The sequence below is a fragment of the Atractosteus spatula genome, chromosome 8 (assembly GCF_055471065.1).
Source record: "Atractosteus spatula isolate fAtrSpa1 chromosome 8, fAtrSpa1.hap1, whole genome shotgun sequence".
Lineage (NCBI taxonomy): Eukaryota > Metazoa > Chordata > Actinopteri > Semionotiformes > Lepisosteidae > Atractosteus > Atractosteus spatula.
The window spans coordinates 50,436,838-50,460,450 of NC_142713.1; the positions used below are offsets into that span (position 1 = coordinate 50,436,838).

A 23,613-nucleotide genomic window follows, 5' to 3' on the forward strand; every position below is an offset into this window, starting at 1 on the left:
CCTCATAGTTCAGTTATTCTTAACACCAAACTGTGCAACCAGAAAAATATATTTTTTGACATTTTCTAATAAAAGAAGAAAAAGAGTTCAATTAAAACTGATTTTATTGTGTTATTTTTTTTACAATCTCCTCTTTTTTTATCAATCTTCTTTAAATGAAATGTACAGAAAGCAATTCCTATTTTTGTTTTATTCTTTACACTTTTCCACAGAAGAGAATGCTTGTTCTTTTTAAATCTGCGCTTCATTTAACAATCTTCCATAGATCTGATTGCTGTGCACACCCAGTCTTGAACTTCAGTGCTAATTAGATTCTTCAGCAGCAGAGAGCTGATGTGTGCTGTAAGAATTATAACCATTTACGGGGGCATTTTATAGGGCTCTAAATGAACTGTTTTCCTAATGAAGTCCATTAATGGAGAAGTTCTGGGCTAAATCTAGACAGATACTGATGGCTAGAGCTGTCCCCTTTAGATCAGAAGGAGAATTACGCTGTTATTTACTGTTACTCAGAAGCCTTAAGGGGTTAAAATGAAGACAAGATGGATCACATGACAGTATTAATGTAATATATTTTCCAATACAAAGTGCCAGGTATTTTAAGGAGAATAATTACAGACAATTCATTGGACTGCATTGCTGATGTCATTTCAAATAGTATTTAGAGCAGCATCAGAGTAATACTCACCTCTGAGTAAAATAATGTTCTTTTGAGTAAGAAGGCTCCAAGCAGGAAATTGGCTATCTAGTTATGTCTTTGTACAGTTAAGAAGGAAGATTGTTCATGATAGCTCTCGTTTTGAATAAAATAGCCAGTAGTAGAAAGCTTTAGCTTTTGGCAAAACTTCTGAAAATCAATTTTTAGATCAATATATTTTAAACAGTGGAGGCCATTCAAATTCATCTCTTTGAGAGAGACATTTTAGAGTGCCAGTTTCTGTGAACTGATACTGATTGAGAAAAATAGAGCTGAAATGAAAAATGAAACACTTTATTCCTGGTATTCCTAGTATTGAACAGTATTCACGTTGTGTAAGGCAAATAGATTGGTCTTTCAATATTTCTTAAGAGTAGAAGCACTGACTGAAAATAACTGCTGAGAATCCAATATTCATGATGCACGAGTGAGAGACTCAGTTCATAAAAAGGCAATAAAAAATAGCTTTTGTTCAAAGAGAGGGAAAACAGTTAGCGCTCTGCTAAAATGAATTGTTCTGAATAGTATTATTGCCTCATACTAAACTTCTTCATTGTGTAGCTGAAAACAGATCAGATCATGTTAGTCATACAAAGTCCTTTTGCTGCTACAGAGAGAGCTTTAATTTTGTGTGGTAACAATTGAATGTACAGTAAAGATAGCCTGCATTGCTTAATGTCATAAATACATACTGTATATTAACCGGTACTAAAACCAAAACCAAGACGGATGGATTGATGGGCTGTCATCTAATATTTTACACAAACAATTGGATTTATTCAGAAGCTACAGGGAAGTGCATTTTAAAAATGAGAACAAGATGTACGTGGTAGTCTAGAGCAAGCTACCCAGCCTTGTTGTCAAAGCTGATACTCTGACATTTCTTAAAGAAAAGATTGGAGGAAATCCCCAGACTGCTTAACTTACAGTACAGTAGCTACTAGCAACCCAATAAGCTAGATGGAGCATTTGAGCTCCTCTCATTATGTTTTTACTTACGATACATATGGAAGTTGAAATTATGCATACACCAGTAAATCTTAAACACTCCTAAGAAAGGTAAGCTAGCAGTAAACCATTGTCTTATAGAAATTATAATCAGGAGTTCACATGAGTGGAACAGTAACATCTTTTTTTTTAAATGAACCACAAAAGTATGTGGATAGCTCAGGTGCACACCAGTTTACAATCATTAGAAGCTGCTAGAGAGACAGTAAGCATCTACCATAGTAATTCAGGTGGGTAGCTGCATCAGCATGCGTAGGCTGCAAAGGAACAAGTAATAGGTTTATTCCATGCTGAAAAAAAGAAGAAAGAAAACGCAACGTTTGGGCCGTGGAGCCTTCTTCTACCGTAGTAATACAGTTGTTATGGAAGCTGATGTGAACAATTTGCAGGAAGGCAAAGGAAGTACAGTAGGGGACCAGCGACAGTACAGTCCGTCCAACTGCTGCTTCTGCAGAAAAAGTACTATACAGTACATGGTTGTGTAAGTAGCATTTATTTTATTTTGGTTCACATTTTTTCATCCTTGTGTTTTAAAGGATGTTTCACTTGGTTTATAAACTGTTTCCAATAAAAATCCACATTCTACTGGCATTTCATCTTCCAGGATATTGGGAAATCTTTTGTAGGAAGGTTTTCAATTCTTTCAGAGGGCTGCTGTCTATCTTAAGAGAAGCATGAGTAGCTGACTCTCTAGAATCTCTGTAAGCTGACAGCCTCAAAAAAGTGAGAGGAAGAGAGAATGGTAACTTACTTAAGCTACCTTGGCTCCAAGGAAACATGTAATGATAAGAACATGAGAATGGTTACAGTCTAGCCTGTTTAGTACTGAGTTCAGTCCATAATTGATTAATTTTGGCTGGTCCAGAATTAAGCTCTGAAAGGATGGGTATTATGTGTAAGGAACTGCAGGAAACTAAATAAAGTCTCATACAGATTTTCATTGTATTGTGGATCCATACTCTACTGAACAGGCTTCTTTTAATATACAATTCTTTGGAGAAGTTGTATACTGAATGAGTAGCTGGCACAATGGAAGGAATTGCAGTTTGACAGCTGTTTGTATATTGTGAGCCGTAATATCAGCACCATTGATTGTTAGAACCGGGTGCCTGTTATTTTTTTAGCCATATTTGCAGCACAATGTACCGTGATAAGAAGGGGGGGGGGGGGGGTAGAACTAAGCGCTGACACCAAGGCCTCAGTTTCATTTATTTTTCTGCACGTCTCACTGGCAGTGAAAACAAGAAGAGTGGCTTGAGAGCCCCTTGTACCATTCTGCTCCCAGCAGTGCCCGGCGGTGTGGAAAAATGAAGTCTTCTTCTCGGTATGCCCAGAGCACCTGACTGAAACTGGTCACCGACTCCCCAGGGGACGCGTGTTGACAGGCTCTCCGTCCTGCCCCGCTGCCCTGGCTCTCTCCCCTGCAGCCCTTTTCATATTCATAGTTTGCTTACAGGATAATTGGAACTAATTTTCCCAGAGGCAACGGCGAGAGTGGCATGAAATGAATGTGAAGCCTGTGTCAAGGGCATGCGGGAGGCCTCATTGAGGTGCCGGTTGGTATTGATGTGGACACTTGGCCGCTTTTCAACCTTTATTTAAACGTGCGGGTGCCAGAATGTCTTCATCCACAGAAATCCTGAATTTCATCACCTGGGTCCTTTGTTGCTCTTTCCATGCTCTCACATTGCAGGAGGTGGTCTCCTTACCGATACGTGCTTTGTTTTTCTTTTCCCAGAGCTGGTGAACTGCTGTAGAAACAGAGGGACCAAATGCATTTTGGTTTTGGGAATATTGGGATGTTTCTCAAGCTTCTCAAGCATTTGTCCCCTTCTTACGATTCAACACCAGCGTAAAGAACTGAAGTCATTTTGTTTGTGTCTGGAGCTTTTACAAAACTGGCACTTATCAGTTCCCAACTCTTGAATGGAAGTTTGTTGATGATGTGTGTGTACTTTACTACTCCTCACAGAAGCAGAAATCAAAGACAGGCTGCTAATGTTAGCCATTTTTGTGTTCAAGTGCCCAGGTCTTTTCAAGGCAGGTGCTATTGCTTTGTAAGTCTAAATACGGAATGTAAATCTTTGTGATTGTATTGTCTCCTTCCAGGGCTGCCTTTGCTAAAGAGTCAGAGGTGCTCACTGGTAACCTAGGAGACAAGCTGATCCCTCAGAATGAAATTCTACGTGATGTCAGTGATCTGAAAGCCCTGGCAAACCTCCATGAGAGTCTTGAGTGGCTAGCAGGGAGGCTTAAGGGCTTTTTCTCCAGCCTACCAACAACACAGAGTAAGTACTCTAACTTTAAAGAAATTCAGAAATTCCTATTCAATTAAAACCCTTAAGAAACACCATTTTCACAGTTGTAGAAATGTCAGTGTGAAGTGATACCTCTCATGAATATGATTTCTTCTCTGGACATGACAAATGATACTTCTCATGGATATGATTTATCTGTCTTACCTGCTGATGAGTTCTCTGAATTGCTGTCCAGTTGTCACCACAGAAAGTCTGCCACTGTTTCCTCCAAAATATTCTTACTTTCATATCTGACTGAGATGTAGCTTCTTTTCAGCAAGACATTTTTGCCCTGCACTGTTCGCTAAGTTCTTCCAATTAAGTTAAATGGTACCCAAGCTGTAGAAAGAGAAAGGGAATAGAATAATTAAAATGTATTGGTCTACTGTTGAAGCTCACTAAAGATGTACAGTAGATCTACTGTGGCTGCTCAGTTTTCTCTTTATCCGTTTTGCTAATAGAGAAAATCATCACCACAAATCTTTGCTAGAGTTTTTAATTGGATTCCTTTCTCCTGCCACATTAGCTACTTTGTTCATGCCTTTTGTAATGTAATTTTATAACAGGAAACAAAATGAAAAACTACATGCGTAAGCCTCTGCCTTATTGGAAGGCATAATGGAAACGCATTTGTTAGAAATGCATTGTAGTGAGACGACTGTTTGGACTGCCATTTGAAAAGAGCTTCTTTGTCATCCATGCTGGAGACCTCAAAGTCTTTATCTATGGAACTTTCACAGGAAACATTCCAAAGTTTGCTTATGCTATAAATGACCTTTTATTATTATTTTTTCAAATGTCTGTACAAGACTGCTCTTAAACCAGATAAAAATTCAATAACTCTCAACTGAAAACGTGGCATAATTATCATTAATTTAACCAGTGCCATTAATGGAGTGTTTTATCACATAGGACAGCTTCAGTATTGTTCATTATTTAGTGTTTGCTAAGCTGATGGGACTTCTGCAGCTGGCCCCTTATCTTTACTTTTTCCAAATTGGATTTTATATTACAGAACCAGTCAGGTATGAACAAGTCATTTTCTTCTTTCTTGTCTTTCAAACTAATACACATTTCTTCTAGTGTAATATTCAGAGATTAAGGGTGCTTATTCCAGTAGCTGATCTTTGTAGTGCAGCGCTGCAAAAAGTTTTTAAAACCGACCTTGAAGCAGCCATTTTTAACATGCAAAAATAAAATCCCTGAAAGGCCTCAGCATATAATGTTTTCCAGCATATTTGAGAGATAAATGTTGTGTGCGTGGAGTGTAGGAGGAGATAATGGCTTTCTTTGCGGATATGCAGGAGAGTTAATGCTAAAATGTTTCTCATTCTGCTAAGATTGTTGTGTTTGCATGCACTAGTGAGGTATTTTGGGACAAATGTTTTTCCTGATAGGCCTATATTTCACCAGTGGTTCTCGGCATGTGGTCTGTGAATACAGTGCAGATGGCATACAAAACTGGCTTTTTTGTGTACTGCTTCATTGCTTGTAACACATATGGTCTCAACTATATGTAATTTAACAGTACAACAGATACTCTAAGGTGTGAGTCTTGGTTAGAAACTCAGTGTTAATTGGTGTAGGATACCATTCATTGTTTTTCTATTATGCCTTACTCCTATTTCTTTTCCTTCTAAAACTTTGTTTTTGCATTTACATTGTCAGCAAGACAGCAACACTTGGAACAAATATGAAACCCCCTATCTTGGAATTAGCTGTTGGAGTTTATCCATTATCTGAAATCTACTTATTCCTAGTAATTGGCATATTTCCCCTGGAGCCTATTCCAGAAGCACAGGGCACAAAGCGGAAACTCACAGTGAACAGGATGCCATTTCATTATAGCGCACACACAAACAAGAGAAGCTAATCCGTCAAACCCACATTTTTTAAGGTGGGGAACAAATTGGAACCCCCAGAAAGAACAGCAAAGTGTGGGAGAAACGTGCAAACCTCACCCAGAAGGTTCTCCGTAATTGTACTGTATATGAACTGTAAAAGCTTAGGACATCCTTTAGTCAGCTCTATGTAATTGGACTGGAGGTAATATAAGTATACAATTATCTCTGTATTGTTATACATTAGTGTACCTAGAATATACAGGCATTTATATCTGCTCAGTGACAAAATTCATTTTTTCTGCCAGGTATGCATGAATGTTTTATATCCCTCTGGGTATGTATGCAGAGATATGAGTTGTTTTTTTCATATCATGTTCAAATCGGATTTCCCTTCTCCACGTAACATGTAATTTTGCAATTCAATTTGTGACATTTTACCGCTCATATGGCAGGTTGTCCTTTCCACTTCATTAAAATGTTACCCAGGTCATTTCTGTTTTTCGCCATAATTAATTTACAATTAAGAGGGGTAACCTAACACGCCACAAGAAATAGGGCCTGGGGAACGACAATAAAATATTCCACCCCTTTCCTGTTGGTGGTAAAAATAAGAGCTCGTTATTCTTTTTGTGGGTATTTTAGCAAAAAAAGAGACATTTAGAGCCACTTACAAGGACTGGCAAGGAAATTTGTCTTGGTTAGCCAAAGCTGTCTGTTAAATGCTGTGTTACAAGGCGATGCATATAATTGAAATCCCATATGAGAATCTTAGAAATCCCACTAACATTCTCATGGAAAACTTCCTGATGAGGTAATGTTGATTTTTCCCTATCAGAGCTGAATTAACCCTCCAAATTAAAATTGCATCACCTTACAAATTAAACACGCGTCTTTAAATCCATAGACTGCGTTGGTGCTTTTTTTTTCAGATTGCTCTTTTTCCCTTTTAGAACATGAATATTGCCCTGCCGAGCACAATGCAAGGCTGGTTTAAAAGAAAAAAAAAGTATTTGGAAGTGCTTTCTTTTCCAGATGTTTTTAAAATTAAAATCTTAATTGAATTAAGAAAAACTCTTGAGATTCAACGAGACTGAGTACCGCCTCTGTGTTCCCCAGCTATAATGAGTGTCAGCATGGGAAAAGGTTTGCATATATGATGACACAAAAACTAAAGACTAACTGTCAAGCTATTACTATAGCAGCTACATTATTCACTTGAAGTTCCTGTGAAGAAAAACTCATACTGCTGTGACTGTTTAGTGTTTTGCAAGGTCTTTAGAAATCTGTGGGCTTACACATCATCATGGTTGAGGTTAGAGAGCTCTTTGAAGAATGCTTGCAATTGATGACCACAAGCTTCAGGATAACAATAGAAGAATCTTACTGTACTGTCTGTTTTTTTTTTAAATTAAGGCAACTGGTATCATGGCACCCTGCCAGAAAGAGAGTGGAAGTAGATTTTGTTCTCATGGGCTGTTTGAGGCAGTTTGGGAGGCAGACGAAAAAAAACAAAAGCAAGTCGGAGATCTCCAACGTGAATTGACATCCTAAGAATATGAAGTGGGAGAATTTCCTGTTTGACGTTGACTGCATGAATATGGCTTTTAATGACTAGATTACAAGGAAGAAGCCTCTACTGAGGGCAAAACACAAGAAGACGGCAGCTTCAATTTGCCAGTCTGCATCTGAATGACAATAAGAGCCTGTCTTAAGGTCAGATGAAATGAAAATTAATGTCTTCGGAAATGCTCATCAGCATTATGTTCAGTGTAAAAAAACTGAAGGTGTTGTTGAGAAAACACTGTGAAATAAGTTAAAGGGTCTACCATATTTCTGGAGTGGTATTACATCCATATGTCCATGATCAAAATCATGAACTCCTCATGAATTCCCTCCACCAAAAACCAAAACCTTGACCATGATGTGATCCAAACGATGCATTCAAACCGGCAAAATTTTCTAACTGTACTCAAAATAAATGTTCTTGACTTTAGGTCTTAGATCTCCGGACTGCAATCCAATCGAACATGCAGTTGTCATAAATCCCTTTACAAAAGTGACAGAAGTTCTCAAACCACATCACACAAGGTATAGTGTCACTACAATCTGTGCCACATAATGAATGATAAAATACTAACTAAAGGGTAGTGAATTAATGTGACCCGTGTATTTACTCAACTTTCATGACATATGAGAATTTGCTCTGTGCCATGCTGTTCAAATTGCAGTGTAATATTTTTTTTTCAGTAGGACACTAATCTTCCTGTTTTTGTTCCAATCAAGGGTATGAGTAAATCTGAGGCCACACTTACAGTATCTTTCGTTTTAGTTCTTCAAATAGTGAAATGCATTTTCGTCACAATTTCAGTTACCTGATTTGACAACTGCATGATTGAAAGTTATCTCAGCACAATTCCTTTCCACAGTTGTCTCGTATTGGAAATAAAATATACATTATAAAAAGCATGGCAAACGGTTTGTATTGTCACCCATCTGGGTGTTGAACTGCAAACCTCAATTCCTTGTGACAGTGCACAGTAAAATAATAAGCAACAGAATGTTGTTCTCTCAATTAGTTTGTGTTTAATTGTATTATTTTCCCCATATACAGTAGCTTAAAACTACAATACCATATCCTGTAATTCCCAATTCAAAGGAATGAAAGTTTCACTTGAAGTCTTACCTTGACCCCAGTGTAGGTACACTACCTCAAGCAGTGTAGTGCTTAATTTACATAATCTTTATGAAATCCACCTTGAATTCTGCCTTTGGGGCTATAAGCAAAGGAAGTGCCGAAGAGACGTTTTCTGTCAAGTGCAGTCAAAGGTTATAACAGACCGCAACAATGGACTCCCTGTGCAGATGTCATTCACTTTACATATACAGAATAATTAAAGGTTTTAGCAAGAGTATGCATTATTAATGTACTTTGATTCCACAAGGAAATAGGTCTGCATTTCTGGCTTTTAAATGTACTTTTTGGTGTTAGTTCAAAATAGAGTTAACTTTTTAACACGAAGAAGAAAAAGATTCAGCTTTTTTTGCTGCCAGTGATACTTCATCTTTTCTTCTTTTTTTGCTAGTTATATTTGCAACCCTCACCCTCTACAGATGGAAATGAACAGAAGGTTTGTAGAGATAAGATTAGAAAATAATTGGATAAGCTCCACAAAAACGTGAAAGAAAAAAGATGTCAGCACAAGTAGTCTACATACCAACGCAGACAGTCTGTTCAGCAATCTAAATTGGTAGCCACAGAGCCTTGAACATCTTGATCGCTTCATCAAAGTTGGTGATCCTCCAAAGCAAGACATAGAATAAACAGTTAACAGACCCTTCTGCCCTCAGATATCAGCCAAGCCGCCCAGTGTACAGAGGTTGGTTAAACTCTTGCTCTGAAAGATTTTAGCGGTTTTTATAAAGGAAGGTGCCTTAAACAGAGGTTAATTGGTCACAAAACAATTATGTTCATTTTTTAATTAATAATACTGAAAAGTCTTGGTAATATTTATTTTTTGACTTGACAATATACTGTACCAGTTCATTAGCAAAAATGTGGAGGAGGCAGGAGTGTCAGTACACCTTCCAAAAAAAACCCCAATAATAAACCAGTCTGATAAATCTAATAATAGAGAAGAAGAGCCTATTTAAAAATTACTTGTTTCAAAGCTCTTCAGTTGTGCATAATGAATTTAGGGTGTGTCAGAAATTTAATAAAACATACTTTTCTTCTAAATTATGTATCATTCTGAATGAGGTTTTAAATTGGATTTTCATTAGACTATGTTCTGTTTTTATAGTAGGCAAAAAAAATGAAATCATTAGACTTCTTCTAAGAAGTCATCAGGGTATTCACTTTGGAAAATCTAGAATGTATTCAAAACACTTTTAGGAATGTGTTTCAAAATTTAGTGTTGAAAATTAGTACTGCAATTTTTTTCTAGTTTGTGCTTTTTCTGATGGTTGTTGGCAGTGAAGGATAATTTCATGTGAACTGAATTGGGGAAAAATGATGCCTATGCATGTAAACACAAGATAAAAAGAGCACATGTTCAAAAAAAGATTCAATTTTTCTGAACCATTCTGCAGTTGTTTAAATAACATACTGTACCTGTGACTTTTTCAGTAAAGGTTAAAATCCAGCTCTTACTTTTTCCCCCTTCCAGTGGAACAATTAATAACTATGGGGGCTTTATAATTGTCCACAAGAACATAATAAAGGTTATAAATGAGAGGAGGCTATTTGGCCAGTGTGGTCACTGTTTGGTAGTGTGTTGTACAGTAGTTCCACATAATTTAATTCCTATAAAAAATATGTCAAAGCTGACAGAAGTTATATATATAAATTTGTTATATTTGTTTATATTTTAAACTCCTATTAACTACATTGCTTTTCTGCTATTTCAGTTCCATTTGAACAAGACCCTGCCAACTATAAGACTCTGTTTAGTTATTACAGGTGTAGTTTGTACCCCCGTCTCTGAAAAGTATAGTGAGTTATGGTATAGAATACAGTCAGGTGAAAAAGAAAGTACACCCTCTTTCAATTCAATGGTTTTACATATCAGGGCATAAATAACAACTGTCTGGTCCTCACCAACTTCTGTGTTTAGACAAATATAGCCTCAGATAACAGACAACACATAACAGATTTCACTATGTCGTTGTTTGTTCAACAAAAAGTAAACTTTTTGCAGAAACCATGTGGGAAAAATTGAGTACAGAGAACCAATTGTTGCTGCTCATCAATCTGGGAAGGGTTATAAAGCCATTTCCAAACAATTTGAAATCCATCATTCTACAGTGAGAAGGATTATTTACAAATGGAGAACATTCAAGACAGTTGCCAGTCTTCCAAGGAGCGGGCGTCCCAGAAAATGCACCCCAAGGTCAGACCGTATAATGCTCAGAGAAATCCTAAAGAAACCAAGAGCTACAGTACATCTAGGAATCTACAGACCCAGTTAACATGTTAAATTTATCGTACCGTTCATGACGGTACGATCAGAAAAAGACTGAACAAGTATGGCTTTCATGGAAGGGTAGGCAGGAGAAAGCCCCTTCCCTCCAAAAAGAACATGGCTTAGGTTTGCAAAGTTGCAGCTGAACAAATAACAAGATTTCTGGAACAATGTGCTTTGGACAGACAAGACCAAAGTGGAGATGTTTGGTCATTATGCACAACACCATGTTTGGCGAAAACCAAACACAGCGTAACAAAATAAACACCTCATACTGTACCAACCGTCAAGCACGGTAGTGGAGGGGTGATGATTTGGGCTTGTTTCGCAGCCACAGGACCTGGGCACCTTGCAGTCATGGAGTCAACCAAAGTCCTCTTTAGACCAAAGTATTCTAGAGACAAATGTGAGGCCATCTGTCCGACAGCTAAAGCTTGGCCGAAATTGGGTCATGCAACAGGACAACGATCCCAAGCACACCAGCAAATCTACAACTGAATGGCTGAAAAAGAAAAGAATCAAGGTGTTGGAATGGCCAAGTCAAAGTCCAGACCTCAACCCCATTGAGATGCTGTCTGTGAGACCTGTAGAGAGCTGTGCATAAACATCATAAATGTCCTAAATGTCATAAATGGCATAAAATGTCCTCAAATATCAATGAACTGAAGCAATGTTGTAAAGAAGAGTGGGCCAAAATTCCTCCAAAACATTGTGAGAGACTGATAAACCCATACAGAAAACAATTATTTCAAGTTATTGCTGCTAAAGGCGGTTCTACAAACTACTGAATCATAGGGTGTACTTAGTTTTTCACACACAGCTTCTAAATGTTGGCTTATTTTCTGTTAAATAAAAAATGACATAGTGGAATCTGTTCTGTGTTATCACCTTAGGTTAGATTTACCTCTGTAGGACCTGGTAAGGCCTAGATGATTGTTTGTTATGTCCTGATATATAAAACCATAGAATTGAAAGAGGGTGTACTTTATTTTTCACATGACTTCATATCAATATTACATAGATTAAAAGTTTTGGCAGAGGACTGTTATATGATGTTTAGTCACTGTTCCATTTGTTACCTCAATTACAGTAATAAACACTAAGTAACAGTTGGAATACCCATGCAAGAACACAGATGATGATTTTGTGGTTTAATTCATGATGTTTATGTCTGCAGTAGTTGAAATATATACAGTACATAATTGAGCTTGTATAAGAGCTTGTATAAAAATTAAAAGGATCCCTTAACTTGATATGAAGCATTGCCTTGTGACATAAATGGAAAAACTGAGTACAAAATAACCCTCAGTAAATATGTTTTTCATTAAATCCTCAGCCTTCCTCTGTCAATATCTTCTGTCAGTCCTAGTACTGTTTCACCTGAAATCATAGGGTTAAATTACCTGCCAGTTCTGCTGAAATTATGCTTCTTTCCTCAGGCTGTGCTGCTGGCCATTTACTTAACGAGACAGTTCATTAACCAGTGAGTGTACATACACCATAAAAAACATTAATTCTGAAAATGAAAAACTAATAGAGTGTTTAGATATCTCTTCATCACCACTGACAGTCGACTCTCCCTTCATTATTACTGTTTACTGAAGTGATGGGACTCACTGCCCTGCCTGCTTATCAAAAAACCTAACTCTAATGAGATTTGATGATATTTGTCTCAGTGAAGACATGATGGTTTGTCAGGCAATGTTCTCTGAATATGTAAGAGTTCTAAAGTAAATAACTGAGTTCCTCCGCCCATTTTGTTTTACTGCATGGTGCCTACTGTATTTCTGGTTATTTTTTACATCTGCATCCAGCCTCGTGTCTTTTACTCGAAAGTTATGTCATTCAAATACAGTTGACCCTTGTTTTAATGCAGGGGTTACATTCCTCCAAAGCGGCTCGTTAGGCAGATCCTCATTGGAGAAACTGAACACTTTATATCATAAATAGGGATCCATGAATGTGGCTGGTTAAAGTCACCTATATACAGTGGTGTGAAAAAGTGTTTGCCCCCTTCCTGATTTCTTATTTTTTTGCATGTTTGTCACACTGAAATGTTTCAGATCATCAAACAAATTGAAATATTAGACAAAGATAACACAAGTAAACACAAAATGCAGTTTTTAAATGAAGGTTTTTATAATTAAGGGGAAAAAAAAAATCCAAACCTACTTGGCCCTGTGTGAAAAAGTGATTGCCCCCCCTGTTAAAACATAAATCAACTGTGGTTTATCACATCTTTGGAAAGCTGAGTTCAATTTCTCTAGCCACACCCAGGCCTGATTACTGCCACACTTGTTCTCAATCAAGAAATCACTTAAATAGGACCTGCCTGACAAAGTGAAGTAGACCAAAAGATCCTCAAAAGCTAGACATCATGCTGCGATCCAAAGAAATTCAGGAACAAATGAGAAACAGAGTAATTGAGATTTATCAGTCTGGAAAAGGTTATAAAGCCATTTCTAAAGCTTTGGGACTCCAGTGAACCACAGTGAGAGCCATTATCCACAAATGGCGAAAACATGGAACAGTGGTGAACCTTCCCAGGAGTGGCCGGCCGACCAAAATTACCCCAAGAGCGCAGCGACGACTCATCCAAGAGGTCAGAAAAAACCCCACAACAACATCCAAAGAACTGCAGGCTTCACTTGCCTCAGTTAAGGTCAGTGTTCATGACTCCACCATAAGAAAGAGACTGGGCAAAAATGGCCTGCATGGCAGAGTTCCAAGACGAAAACCACTGCTGAGCAAAAAGAACATAAAGGCTCGTCTCAGTTTTGCCAGAAAACATCTTGATAATCCCCAAGACTTTTGGGAAAATACTATGTGGACTGACGAGACAAAAGTTGAACTTTTTGGAAGGTGTGTGTCCCATTACATCTGGCGTAAAAGTAACACAGCATTTCAGAAAAGGAACATCATACCAACAGTAAAATATGGTGGTGGTAGTGTGATGGTCTGGGGCTGTATTGCTGCTTCAGGACCTGGAAGACTTGCTGTGGTAAATGGAACCATGAATTCTGCTGTCTACCAAAAAATCCTGAAGGAGAATGTCCGGCCATCTGTTCGTGACCTCAAGCTGAAGCGCACTTGGGTTCTGCAGCAGGACAATGATCCAAAACACACCAGCAAGTCCACCTTTGAATGGCTTAAGAAAAACAAAATGAAGACTTTGGAGTGGCCTAGTCAAAGTCCTGACCTGAATCCGATTGAGATGTTGTGGCATGACCTTAAAAAAGCGGTTAAGGCTCGAAAACCCTCCAATGTGGCTTAATTACAACAATTCATGAGTGGGCCAAAATTCCTCCACAGCACTGTAAAAGACTCATTGCCAGTTATCGCAAACGCTTGATTGCAGTTGTTGCTGCTAAGGGTGGCCCAACCAGTTATTAGGTTTAGGGGCAATCACTTTTTCACACGGGACCATGTAGGTTTGGATTTTTTTTTCCCTTAATAATAAAAACCTTCATTTAAAAACTGCATTTTGTGTTTACTTGTGTTATCTTTGTCTAATATTTCAATTTGTTTGATGATCTGAAACATTTCAGTGTGACAAACATGCAAAAAAATAAGAAATCAGGAAGGGGGCAAACACTTTTTCATACCACTGTATGTATATTATTACACACAGTAAATGTGCCCTACCTATACTGAACTATGTCCATCCATCCAGTTTCTAACTGCCTTGTCACAGGAGAGGTGGTATCTAACTGGACGAGCAACTGGCGTAAGACAGGATACACCCTGGATGGGACACCAGCCCATTGCAAAGCAAACACACACACACACCTGGGCAGTTTTCCCCAGAAGCCAGTTGATCTATCAGTATGTTACTGAACTTTATGTGAAATGAAAATATATGTAGTACAAAGAAAGCAAAAACATTTATAACATTTACATATGTTAAGTAAAAAGTAATGAATGCTTTCAACTTTGAGTTTTAAAGCTGAGGACACTCATACCGTTTCAGAACTTACCCAGAATCTTTATTTTTTCAGATAATATTGTCACCTTCTGAGGTTTTTTTCAGTCTACACTACCAGTTTCATGTGCTTTGCGATATGCCATATTCATTTTTAAGGGTATTAACCAAAACAAAAAATCCAGAAGAGTCCAAAGATGACCTTAAAAAGGCAAACACCATAAAGACTTCACCACAGTTATAATAATAATAATAATAATAATAATAAACTTTATTTTATATAGCGCCTTTAAAGGTTGCTTCTCAAAGCGCTTTACAGGATGACAATAACAATAAATAAGAAGACTACAACAATAAATAAGAAGATTTCACAAGATAGGACACATTTATAATTACAACAATACAACAATAACAATAGAGGAGACCGTGGAAGGTGGTATTAAGAACAGCAGAGGGGTGAAGAATGGAACCAGTTAAGTAAAGGCTTTTCTGAAGAAGAAGGTTTTGAGTCTGGATTTGAAGGTGACTCTTTAATATCCTTGGGCAAAGAGTTCCAGAGCTTGGGGGCATAACAGGAGAAGGCCCTGTCGCCCATACAATGTAGACGGGCTTGGGGGACAGTAAGGAGGGCAGAATTTGAAGAGCGGAGGTTGCGAGGTGGGGAGTAGGGCGATAGGGCGTTATATAGGAATATAAAGCTAGAGGTTTTGGACAGGGGTTCAAAGAGGAACTTTGTATCTCCTTGTTTTTATTCTAAATAATTTCTATATCCCTAGTGCTAATTAATGCCTTAACTGGTGTGCCTGCTTGTTTTAACTTTAATTTAACTTGTTTCTTCAAGGTTACTGTTGCCAACAGGGTCAGCATACAGAACTTTTCACAGCCTCCCCTTCATTTGCTTGCCATTATTTCTGACTAAACAGCTCTTACTAGTTGATCAGTTGATGCTGAACAGACACAGATGGGAAGAAAGAAATGCTCATTATGGTACAGGGTCATTCCCACCATAATGAGCATTTCTTCCTTCTGCAGAGGTTTAACTGGTTAGATTCCAGGCAGGACACCTGAATGAACGCCATTCTGAAACACATTTACAAATATGCTCCACATTGTAAACATTGTAAAATCCGTTTGCCTGTGATTAAAAGTTCAGCTGGTGCATAAAAGATAAGGGACAGTGTTCCTCCTGGATCAGGCTTGGGACATACCTGTCTCCTGTCTTGAATACATCTTATGTTTATTCCTTAACAGAATGTTGGAATGATAGATAGTTTTTAATCAAAATAGCCTATTGAGCTTACAGTAATCATAATAGCTGTTGGATTGCTGTTATCAAGTAACTAAAGAATGCATTCTATTAAGTATTTACTTTAAAATATGTGTGGGTGATACCAGCGTCTTAAATACAGATTTTACAGTATTCTTGTACCAAAAAACTTGGTGTTTTTATGAACTAGGACTTGTCCTAAATACAAATTTATGGTATTCTGGTTCGGATATTCAAAAGACATTTTTAAGCACACTTTCTCAGTAGCAGAATATACTGTAGATAATGAAACTTGTTGAAGGAAAAGAGGATCTGAGAAGAGATGGATATTGGAAGTCATAACCCCCCACACGGACATACAAGACACTGCAGAGCTGTGACAGTGAATCAGACATTCCATATTAGAAAGGAAACTTGTAACTTACACTCACCAGGCATACACTCTAAATTAAATAAATGTATACTATAATGTTGGTTTCCGTTAGAAAAATTGTAATCAAGAAGTTTAAGGAAAGAAAAATAAAAGTTCATAAAAGTGCCTGATGCTGCATGCAGGTAAACTGGATTTCTCTTAAAATCCATTCCTTTCTTTGTCTAGGGTGAAGTGAGCTTCACAGTGTATTTGCAGTGCTTTGTTTGCTATATAGATTTATATACATTGAACAGTATTACATTATTTTATTTCTCCTCCTTAATGTTTTCTAATTTATTGTCATTGATTTACACGAAGCAATCTTTCTAAAGACACTGACTTGTTATGGATTGCAAAGCACAGAGGATCACAAAAGACTACTTAAGCAACAGTGGGAAGAATAATGATGTGCTGTAATTCAAAGGCTGGGGTGTACTGGTGAGGATTTCCTTATAGGCGAGACAAAAAGAGTAAACAGTAGACATTTTAGATATCATTATAATTCTCCCCACATTTTGTGAGGTCTTTTAGTAGGTGAAGGAGAATACTTATGAATGAAGCTTATATTTTGCATTTAAACATTCATTATTCATGACGGCTATACATTTAAGAAATTCAGTCTTATCATACTGTATATACAGCTTTGGAAACACACAAAAGAAGTTTGTACTGTCACTACAAGCAATGGAAAAAGGTTGAAAGTGGTTTTGATCAGGAAAAAGACGGGCATTTATTTTAGAGAATATGTAAGCCTTTTGATTGTGGCTTTGATGAGTGTTCTCTAAAAGATTATTTTTAAAAGTAAAATACCAATTTTTGCAGTTTTGCTGTGTATTAGATAAGACTTCTGTGCTCACATTCACCTATTTAAGTATCAGCTTTGACAACACAGCTGGGCAGTTATTTCCAGAATTTCACAATGCCTAGATTGGTTTGTTTCAATTCCTGTGTTCATCTTGTTACATAGGTAATTTGGTAGTATAGCTTTGAAGCAAATATTGCATTTTCAAAAGCTGAAAATTGGATTTCCTTTTCACTGGAGGGATAACATTTTGACTACTCATTACTGCCACATTTTGCCATTTTTATCAGAGAAACTGTAATCCACATATTCAGTGAGCACTGTCAGGCACTGTGTTTTAGGTGCTGTATGTTAACATGAAACGTACTGTTTTCAGCCATGTCTCCAGGCTCGGATTCCCAGGTCAATACAGAACACACACGAACCCGCGAGCAGATCATGCAAACCCTCAATGACCTTGCAAGGTCATTTCAAGAGATGGCTGATCGTTGCTTACTGGTGCTTCACCTAGAAGTCAGGTATGGCACACGTATCAATATTCTTGATAATGAGAGTTTTGCATTTTGTATTCTGTGCTTGAAGTATCAAAATGCTAAATTAATTCACAGCTCATTGTTCTGCGCTTTACTGAATTTACTGAACATTTCTAAAGCAAGCAGCTGTCCTTTAAAGTACAGTGAATGCAATCAAAGGACAAACGCCCACCTGAAAATAAACCACTTAATCTTTAACTTATGTATCTAAGCCCCAAATGTGTTTTAAAATTCCACAATGCTTTTTTAAAAAAAAGAACAGTTTTTGATGACTTATAAATATGCAAATGATTCTCTGCACTGCCACAAATCTGCTTACATCACTGACCTTTATGTCCAGTACCGATGCCCAAGCAGTTTATTTTTCAGAAGCAGTGCCCTATAAAAATATATGCATTTTCAAAAAAGCAAGCGACTCACAATAACAGAACAGTATACAGCTAATATAATTAGATCAACGGAAGTTTTTTTCTTCGTTCAGTAGTCTTTTTTCTGTGTGCATAAACAGAATTTATCCAGCATAGCTATAATTAAGAGCACAGCCCATGAAGGTACATAACTTATTTAAAAATGTGCAAATTAAATGTAGACACTTATTATTGGTGTTGATGGAAGAAGCGGTTCAGTTCGAAAATATAACTCAATTAAAAGTCAGTGCTGGAGATCAAGGCTGGTAAAGATTGCAGATTAGTGCTATGATGCAATTTTGTAGTGCAGCTGTTCACTTATGCACATTAAGATATTTATAAATCATTAAAAATGCACTTCTGAATTCCAAAAAGCAAAATAAGGTAGAATATAAGTGACTTCTTCATTTATTAAGGAACAGTAAATACTTTGTGAATTATGAGTGCAGTTTATAGGCTAGACCAGGACCGTGTCTTTTAAAGCCTTGCATTTATTATGCTATGACTTACCTTAGACTTTAAATTTTTACAGGGTTCATTGCTTCCATTACCTCATCCCTCTCACAAAGCAGGGGAATTATGCCATAGTTGCCAATGTGGAAAGTATGGACTACGACCCCCTAGTGGTGAAACTCAATAAAGACATCAGTGCAATAGAAGAAGTCATGAGCGCCAGTCTGCAGCAACACAAGTTTCAGTATATATTTGAAGGTATGGTATTTTCACACAAGTTAAAAATCTCAGCTGTAATGACATGGCTGTAAAATGTATCTTGTCACGCGAAGTTATTTTCTTAGGATGTTTGTTTGTTTATACAGTCAATCTCTAGCAAAGATGGGTAGTTTACATTACGGTATCACAAGTTATTCTTTCATGAAATTACAGAATGACTTTACATCTCGCCAGTATTTTAGAATGTAACATTTAAACAATGGAATGTATTTTTTAATTCTTATCGCTTGCCGCCATCCTTCGGTCACTGTGAGGTAATAACTTGACAGGCAGCGCAGTGCGTGAATTAGACTGACGTCATTCTGCACAAACTGCTTCTTGTTCAGGTACCCAGACATTCATTTTTTTTCAAAAACTGACTGCGAGATACTTCAGTAATATATGAGAAAACAAAATAACAAATGATAGGCTCCATAAAGTCTTATTTTTCTAACACATGATTATGATGAGGAAACATCCAGAGTCATTTGTCGTAGCCACTGCTGTCAGGAGATATTGAAAAATGCTTTCTGTGGCTGAGGCCTGGATGAGAAATGTATTATGTGTTTGAGTGTAAAAGTGTTTACTCTCTCACTGTTCAGGTCTGGGCCATTTGATCTCCTGCATCCTGATCAATGGAGCCCAGTACTTCAAGAGGATTAGTGAATCTGGGATTAAGAAGATGTGCAGAAATATTTTTGTCCTACAGCAGAATCTGACTAACATCACTATGTCCCGTGAAGCTGACCTTGACTTCGCCAGGTAAATTAAATACTTTTCTACTTCACAGGGGCAAGAGTACATAGGGACATTAGTGTTATATTTTTGCTTCCAAGTCCTGGAAGCCTATAATGGCTTAACAGTGTATTTCTCTCCACATCTGTCATTTCAGTACGGGGCAGCCTAGACACTTCGTACTAGGGAGATACTGTATGCTGGAACAGATAAGCCATAACTATTCTTGTAAAAACTGGGATCCTGTGTGGCTGTTCTAAAGTCTGAAAAATATATTCAAAAACCCTTTCAAAAAATCACCTGAAAGATTTCTCGTTGATTTTCACACTTGTAACAGGTCATAAACCTTCTTGAGAAACGTGGTACATCCAGCAAACCACTTGTGCACAATCCCTGCTTGGCTAATTAACTCCAGACGTTATAGATACTGTATAATTCCAGTACCAACAGGATGAAAATATTTGAAAATAGGGTTCCTGCATGTACTGATATGGCCACCTGGCTCCCATTTCATTTTCTTAATTGTCAACAGAAAGCCTGTAACACTGACTCTGGCTATTTAAAAAAATGACCAATTAACTCCAGAGTATAGTATTATTCTACTGAGCACATCATTAACATCTGAGACATTGTCAAACCTGCATGTGACCTCCACGCTGTTCTCCCAGCTGAAAGCACAGCACTGAATTGAGATTTCGCAGGTTTGCTCATGAAGCAAACCTGTTTCTGATTTGCATCCACAATGTGTCATCAGCTGCCTCATGAATAAACAGTCAACTTGACTAACGACTCCAAACATGGTTGGTATTATTTTAGTGGCAATACAGTTAAGAAATGATGAAGTGGACTTCTGGTATAACCTACAATGGCCAGACTGCCACTTAGTTTGAAAAAGATCAACTACCTTTGTGTTGGAAACTGCTGCACCAGTTGACTTGAAACCTTGGCAGATTTAATCACATCCACACATGCTTCCAAATTGCTCCCCACAGTTTGCAGAATTAGTTTATATGTCCACAGAAGATCATGAAATGCACCCTATAATCAAGCTCCTTGTTCTGTTAACTCCAAATGTGATAGCTGTCATTCTATTGCACTCTATTTACTCAAATTTGTTTTGAACTTTTCAGAAGGGATTAGAATACAAGAAAGGTTACAAAACAGACAAAGTCATTTGGCCCATCTTGACCATTTGGTAGTTGTTAGTAAATGAGTCTTATTCAGCTGTTTCTTGAGAGAGAAACCAGGGTACCGGCTCGAGCAGCACGGCTTAGTCATGACTCCCACAACCAGTCCATGTCCCAGGTTGGCCTCCTGGCTGGTATTCTGCTCTTTTGTCAGTTCCCGTCCTGTACCGCATACTGCTCCTGTTTGGCCAGTGAACTCCAAACTTGACAGGTTTCATTCTGGTTTCCCCTTTGTTTACTTGCAGTTCACTCATACTATTAAAGAAAGTGGATGGAATGTTGCTTGGAAATCCTTAAAACACCTTGCAGTTTTCAAAAGATTATTATTTGTAATAGTAATACAAAGTTGTAGTAGTAGTAGGATTACTTGGGCAGTATGAACTCCCTCACCTTGATGTACAATCTCTTCTTTTTTCCTTATTTTAAGTAACTGAGTTGATAACTACAGTAAATGAAAACTTCCAAACTGTCTCCTGTATCCTATTCCTACTTCCATACACAACTTCAATACTCAGTACATTTACTACTATTCTCACCAATGCATCCCTGAACTAAACCCTGGTCAGGACCCTCAAGTACTTGATCACAAGCAACCTTCAACTATTTTAGATTTTTCGTTTCTTGCACAAATTCAGAAATGGGGGGTGACAGCTCCATGACAATCTTATCTTGTATCTAATGAGCTCTTCAAGCCTTTCTATTCAGAAAGACAGCACTGAATCAGCCCTTGTGAAAGTAGTTAATTTGCTGATGGCTTTTGACTCTGTGTTACTTAATATTCCTCTTCTGGATTTAAGTCTGGCTTTTGATGCAGTCAGGCACATCATCCTGCTGGACTTCATTGTGTCTAGAGCTCACCCATATTTGCCATTGGTGTGCTTCCTATTTGACTCTCAGCAGCTAAGCTGAATATCTTCGCTCCTTTAAATGTGATATTGTTCCACTTAGTTAGGGTGTTCCACAGGGTCCTGTGCTGGGACATTTAGTATTGACATGTAGCTTAGATTGTTTGCTATCATGAACGGATGACATTCACATCTATTTGCAGATCATATTATAAACTACTGCTGCAGTTCTTGTACTTTACAGGTGTCTATCTGGTAAACATACAGATTCAACAGAAGCTTCTTAAGCTAAACGGTGGTAAGACTGGTCTTATGCTTAGGTCCGAATATCAGCTTTACATATTTGCATAATTCTTGTTGATGGTGCTGAAGTCAAACATCTCGTGGTAGGTACAAAGCTTTGTGTCACTTTCCTCCATTTGACTGCTGAAGTGATTATTGGGAATGACGCAACTGCATCTTTCTTCAGCCCGCTTAACATTGTTTGGTTAAGACCTTTACTCTGCATCTCTGCCTGTCTTACTCTGAAATATTGATATATGCCTCTTTTTTTACTACTATAATACCTTACTTTCTGGGTCATATTCTCAGGTACTGAATAGGCTTCAGTTTGTGCATAATTCAGTGACCCATGCTATACTTAAAAGTACTATGCATCAGTACATAACTCTCACTCTCTGTAAATTGCTTTTGTGAATGGTGAAGTTTAGAGTTAGCCCTAAGATTCTCTTGCTCATGTAAAAAACACTGAATTGCATAGTTCTATATGATATTAAGGATTTACTGCATGAGTACAGTCTAGTTTTTTTCTTAGATCTGCTGATTCTGAACATCTCACACAGCAGAAAAGCACGTTACACAGAATGGACAACAGGCCTATGTTTCTACTACAGCTTTTAGTGTGCATATTTAGCTTTGCTCTTGCTTTCAGCAAGGCAATCTGCTGTACTTTTATTTTCATTTTCTGTTATGTATGCTATTGAACACTGCTGTGAAATTCTTATAAAGTACTCATACATTGAAAACATTCTTATTATAATGTGTAGGAAAACAGACATTTACTGATGAATAATACAGATATTCTTCCACTATAGCTGCATTATCACTGTAGGCTCCTGCATCAAATAAACAACTAACATTAACAACTCCTGCCAGTAAGTAGGCATCATTGGGTTGTTACTAATTGAGCAGGCGTCAATACAGTAAAATGCATCTTTGAAGGAAGTATTACTATGGATATGTTTTGGGCTCCTGTATAAGGAATAAATGTTTGTGTATCAATTTGTAGTAGAACAATTAGAAAACTGAGCGGGGAAAAAAATATTTGTATGTTAAAATTCCCATTAGAATAATAGGTGGTTTTCTTTAATTTTGTGTTTGTGTCAAGAGGGGAGTTTGCCTTATTGAATGATATTGTGTTAGAAGCTTCACAAAGTTGCTGCCTGAGAGCTGGTTGCCATGGTTTGGAATTTAAATCAGAACTGTCAGTTCTTCATGCCCATATTCAGCAGTCAAAGAGCGTGGCTTGAGTAAAAATTGAGCTGTACTGAGACAAACATGTATAATTGGCTCTTAGTCATCAATTTAAAGCCTATAGGATGTGTGCTATCTGTACCTGACAGTTTTCCGAAGATCAATGTTGTGGAATTTAGGTCGTAGGTTTTACAGCCAAACTTAAAAACAAAAAAAAGGTTACAGAGCAGCCTAATTTTCTGTAATCAATGTTTTCATTACAGATGCTGTCATTCATTTTCTGAGCTGCTCAATAATTGATGTTAACCATGTAATGATTGCTTTATTTTTCAAGATTAATCTGAATTGTTCAGAAAGATGCATTGCAATGTGACTTCTCTTTATTTTGCCTTCATTCCAAACTGTGCTTAATAAGGCTTCTAAGGGCTGGGACATCATGTGCTTGCCTTTATGCCAGAATGAAGCCATATGGTTAAAAATACCCATTTGGTGTTAAAAAGTTAAGGATTCAA

The 23,613-nt window shown here is 37.5% G+C and overlaps 1 protein-coding gene across 2 annotated transcripts in view; it reads left to right on the forward strand.

Annotated features, from left to right (window-relative positions):
• Positions 1 to 23,613, forward strand: part of exoc4 (exocyst complex component 4) — a 217,901-nt gene that overhangs the window by 178,343 nt on the left and 15,945 nt on the right. For both annotated transcript variants that reach the window (XM_088923436.1, XM_088923437.1), the window contains exons 14-17: positions 3,815 to 3,993; positions 17,587 to 17,728; positions 18,683 to 18,861; positions 19,464 to 19,623. In XM_088923436.1, the coding sequence (XP_088779562.1) occupies positions 3,815 to 3,993; positions 17,587 to 17,728; positions 18,683 to 18,861; positions 19,464 to 19,623 (660 nt within the window). The remainder of the gene's footprint in view (positions 1 to 3,814; positions 3,994 to 17,586; positions 17,729 to 18,682; positions 18,862 to 19,463; positions 19,624 to 23,613) is intronic.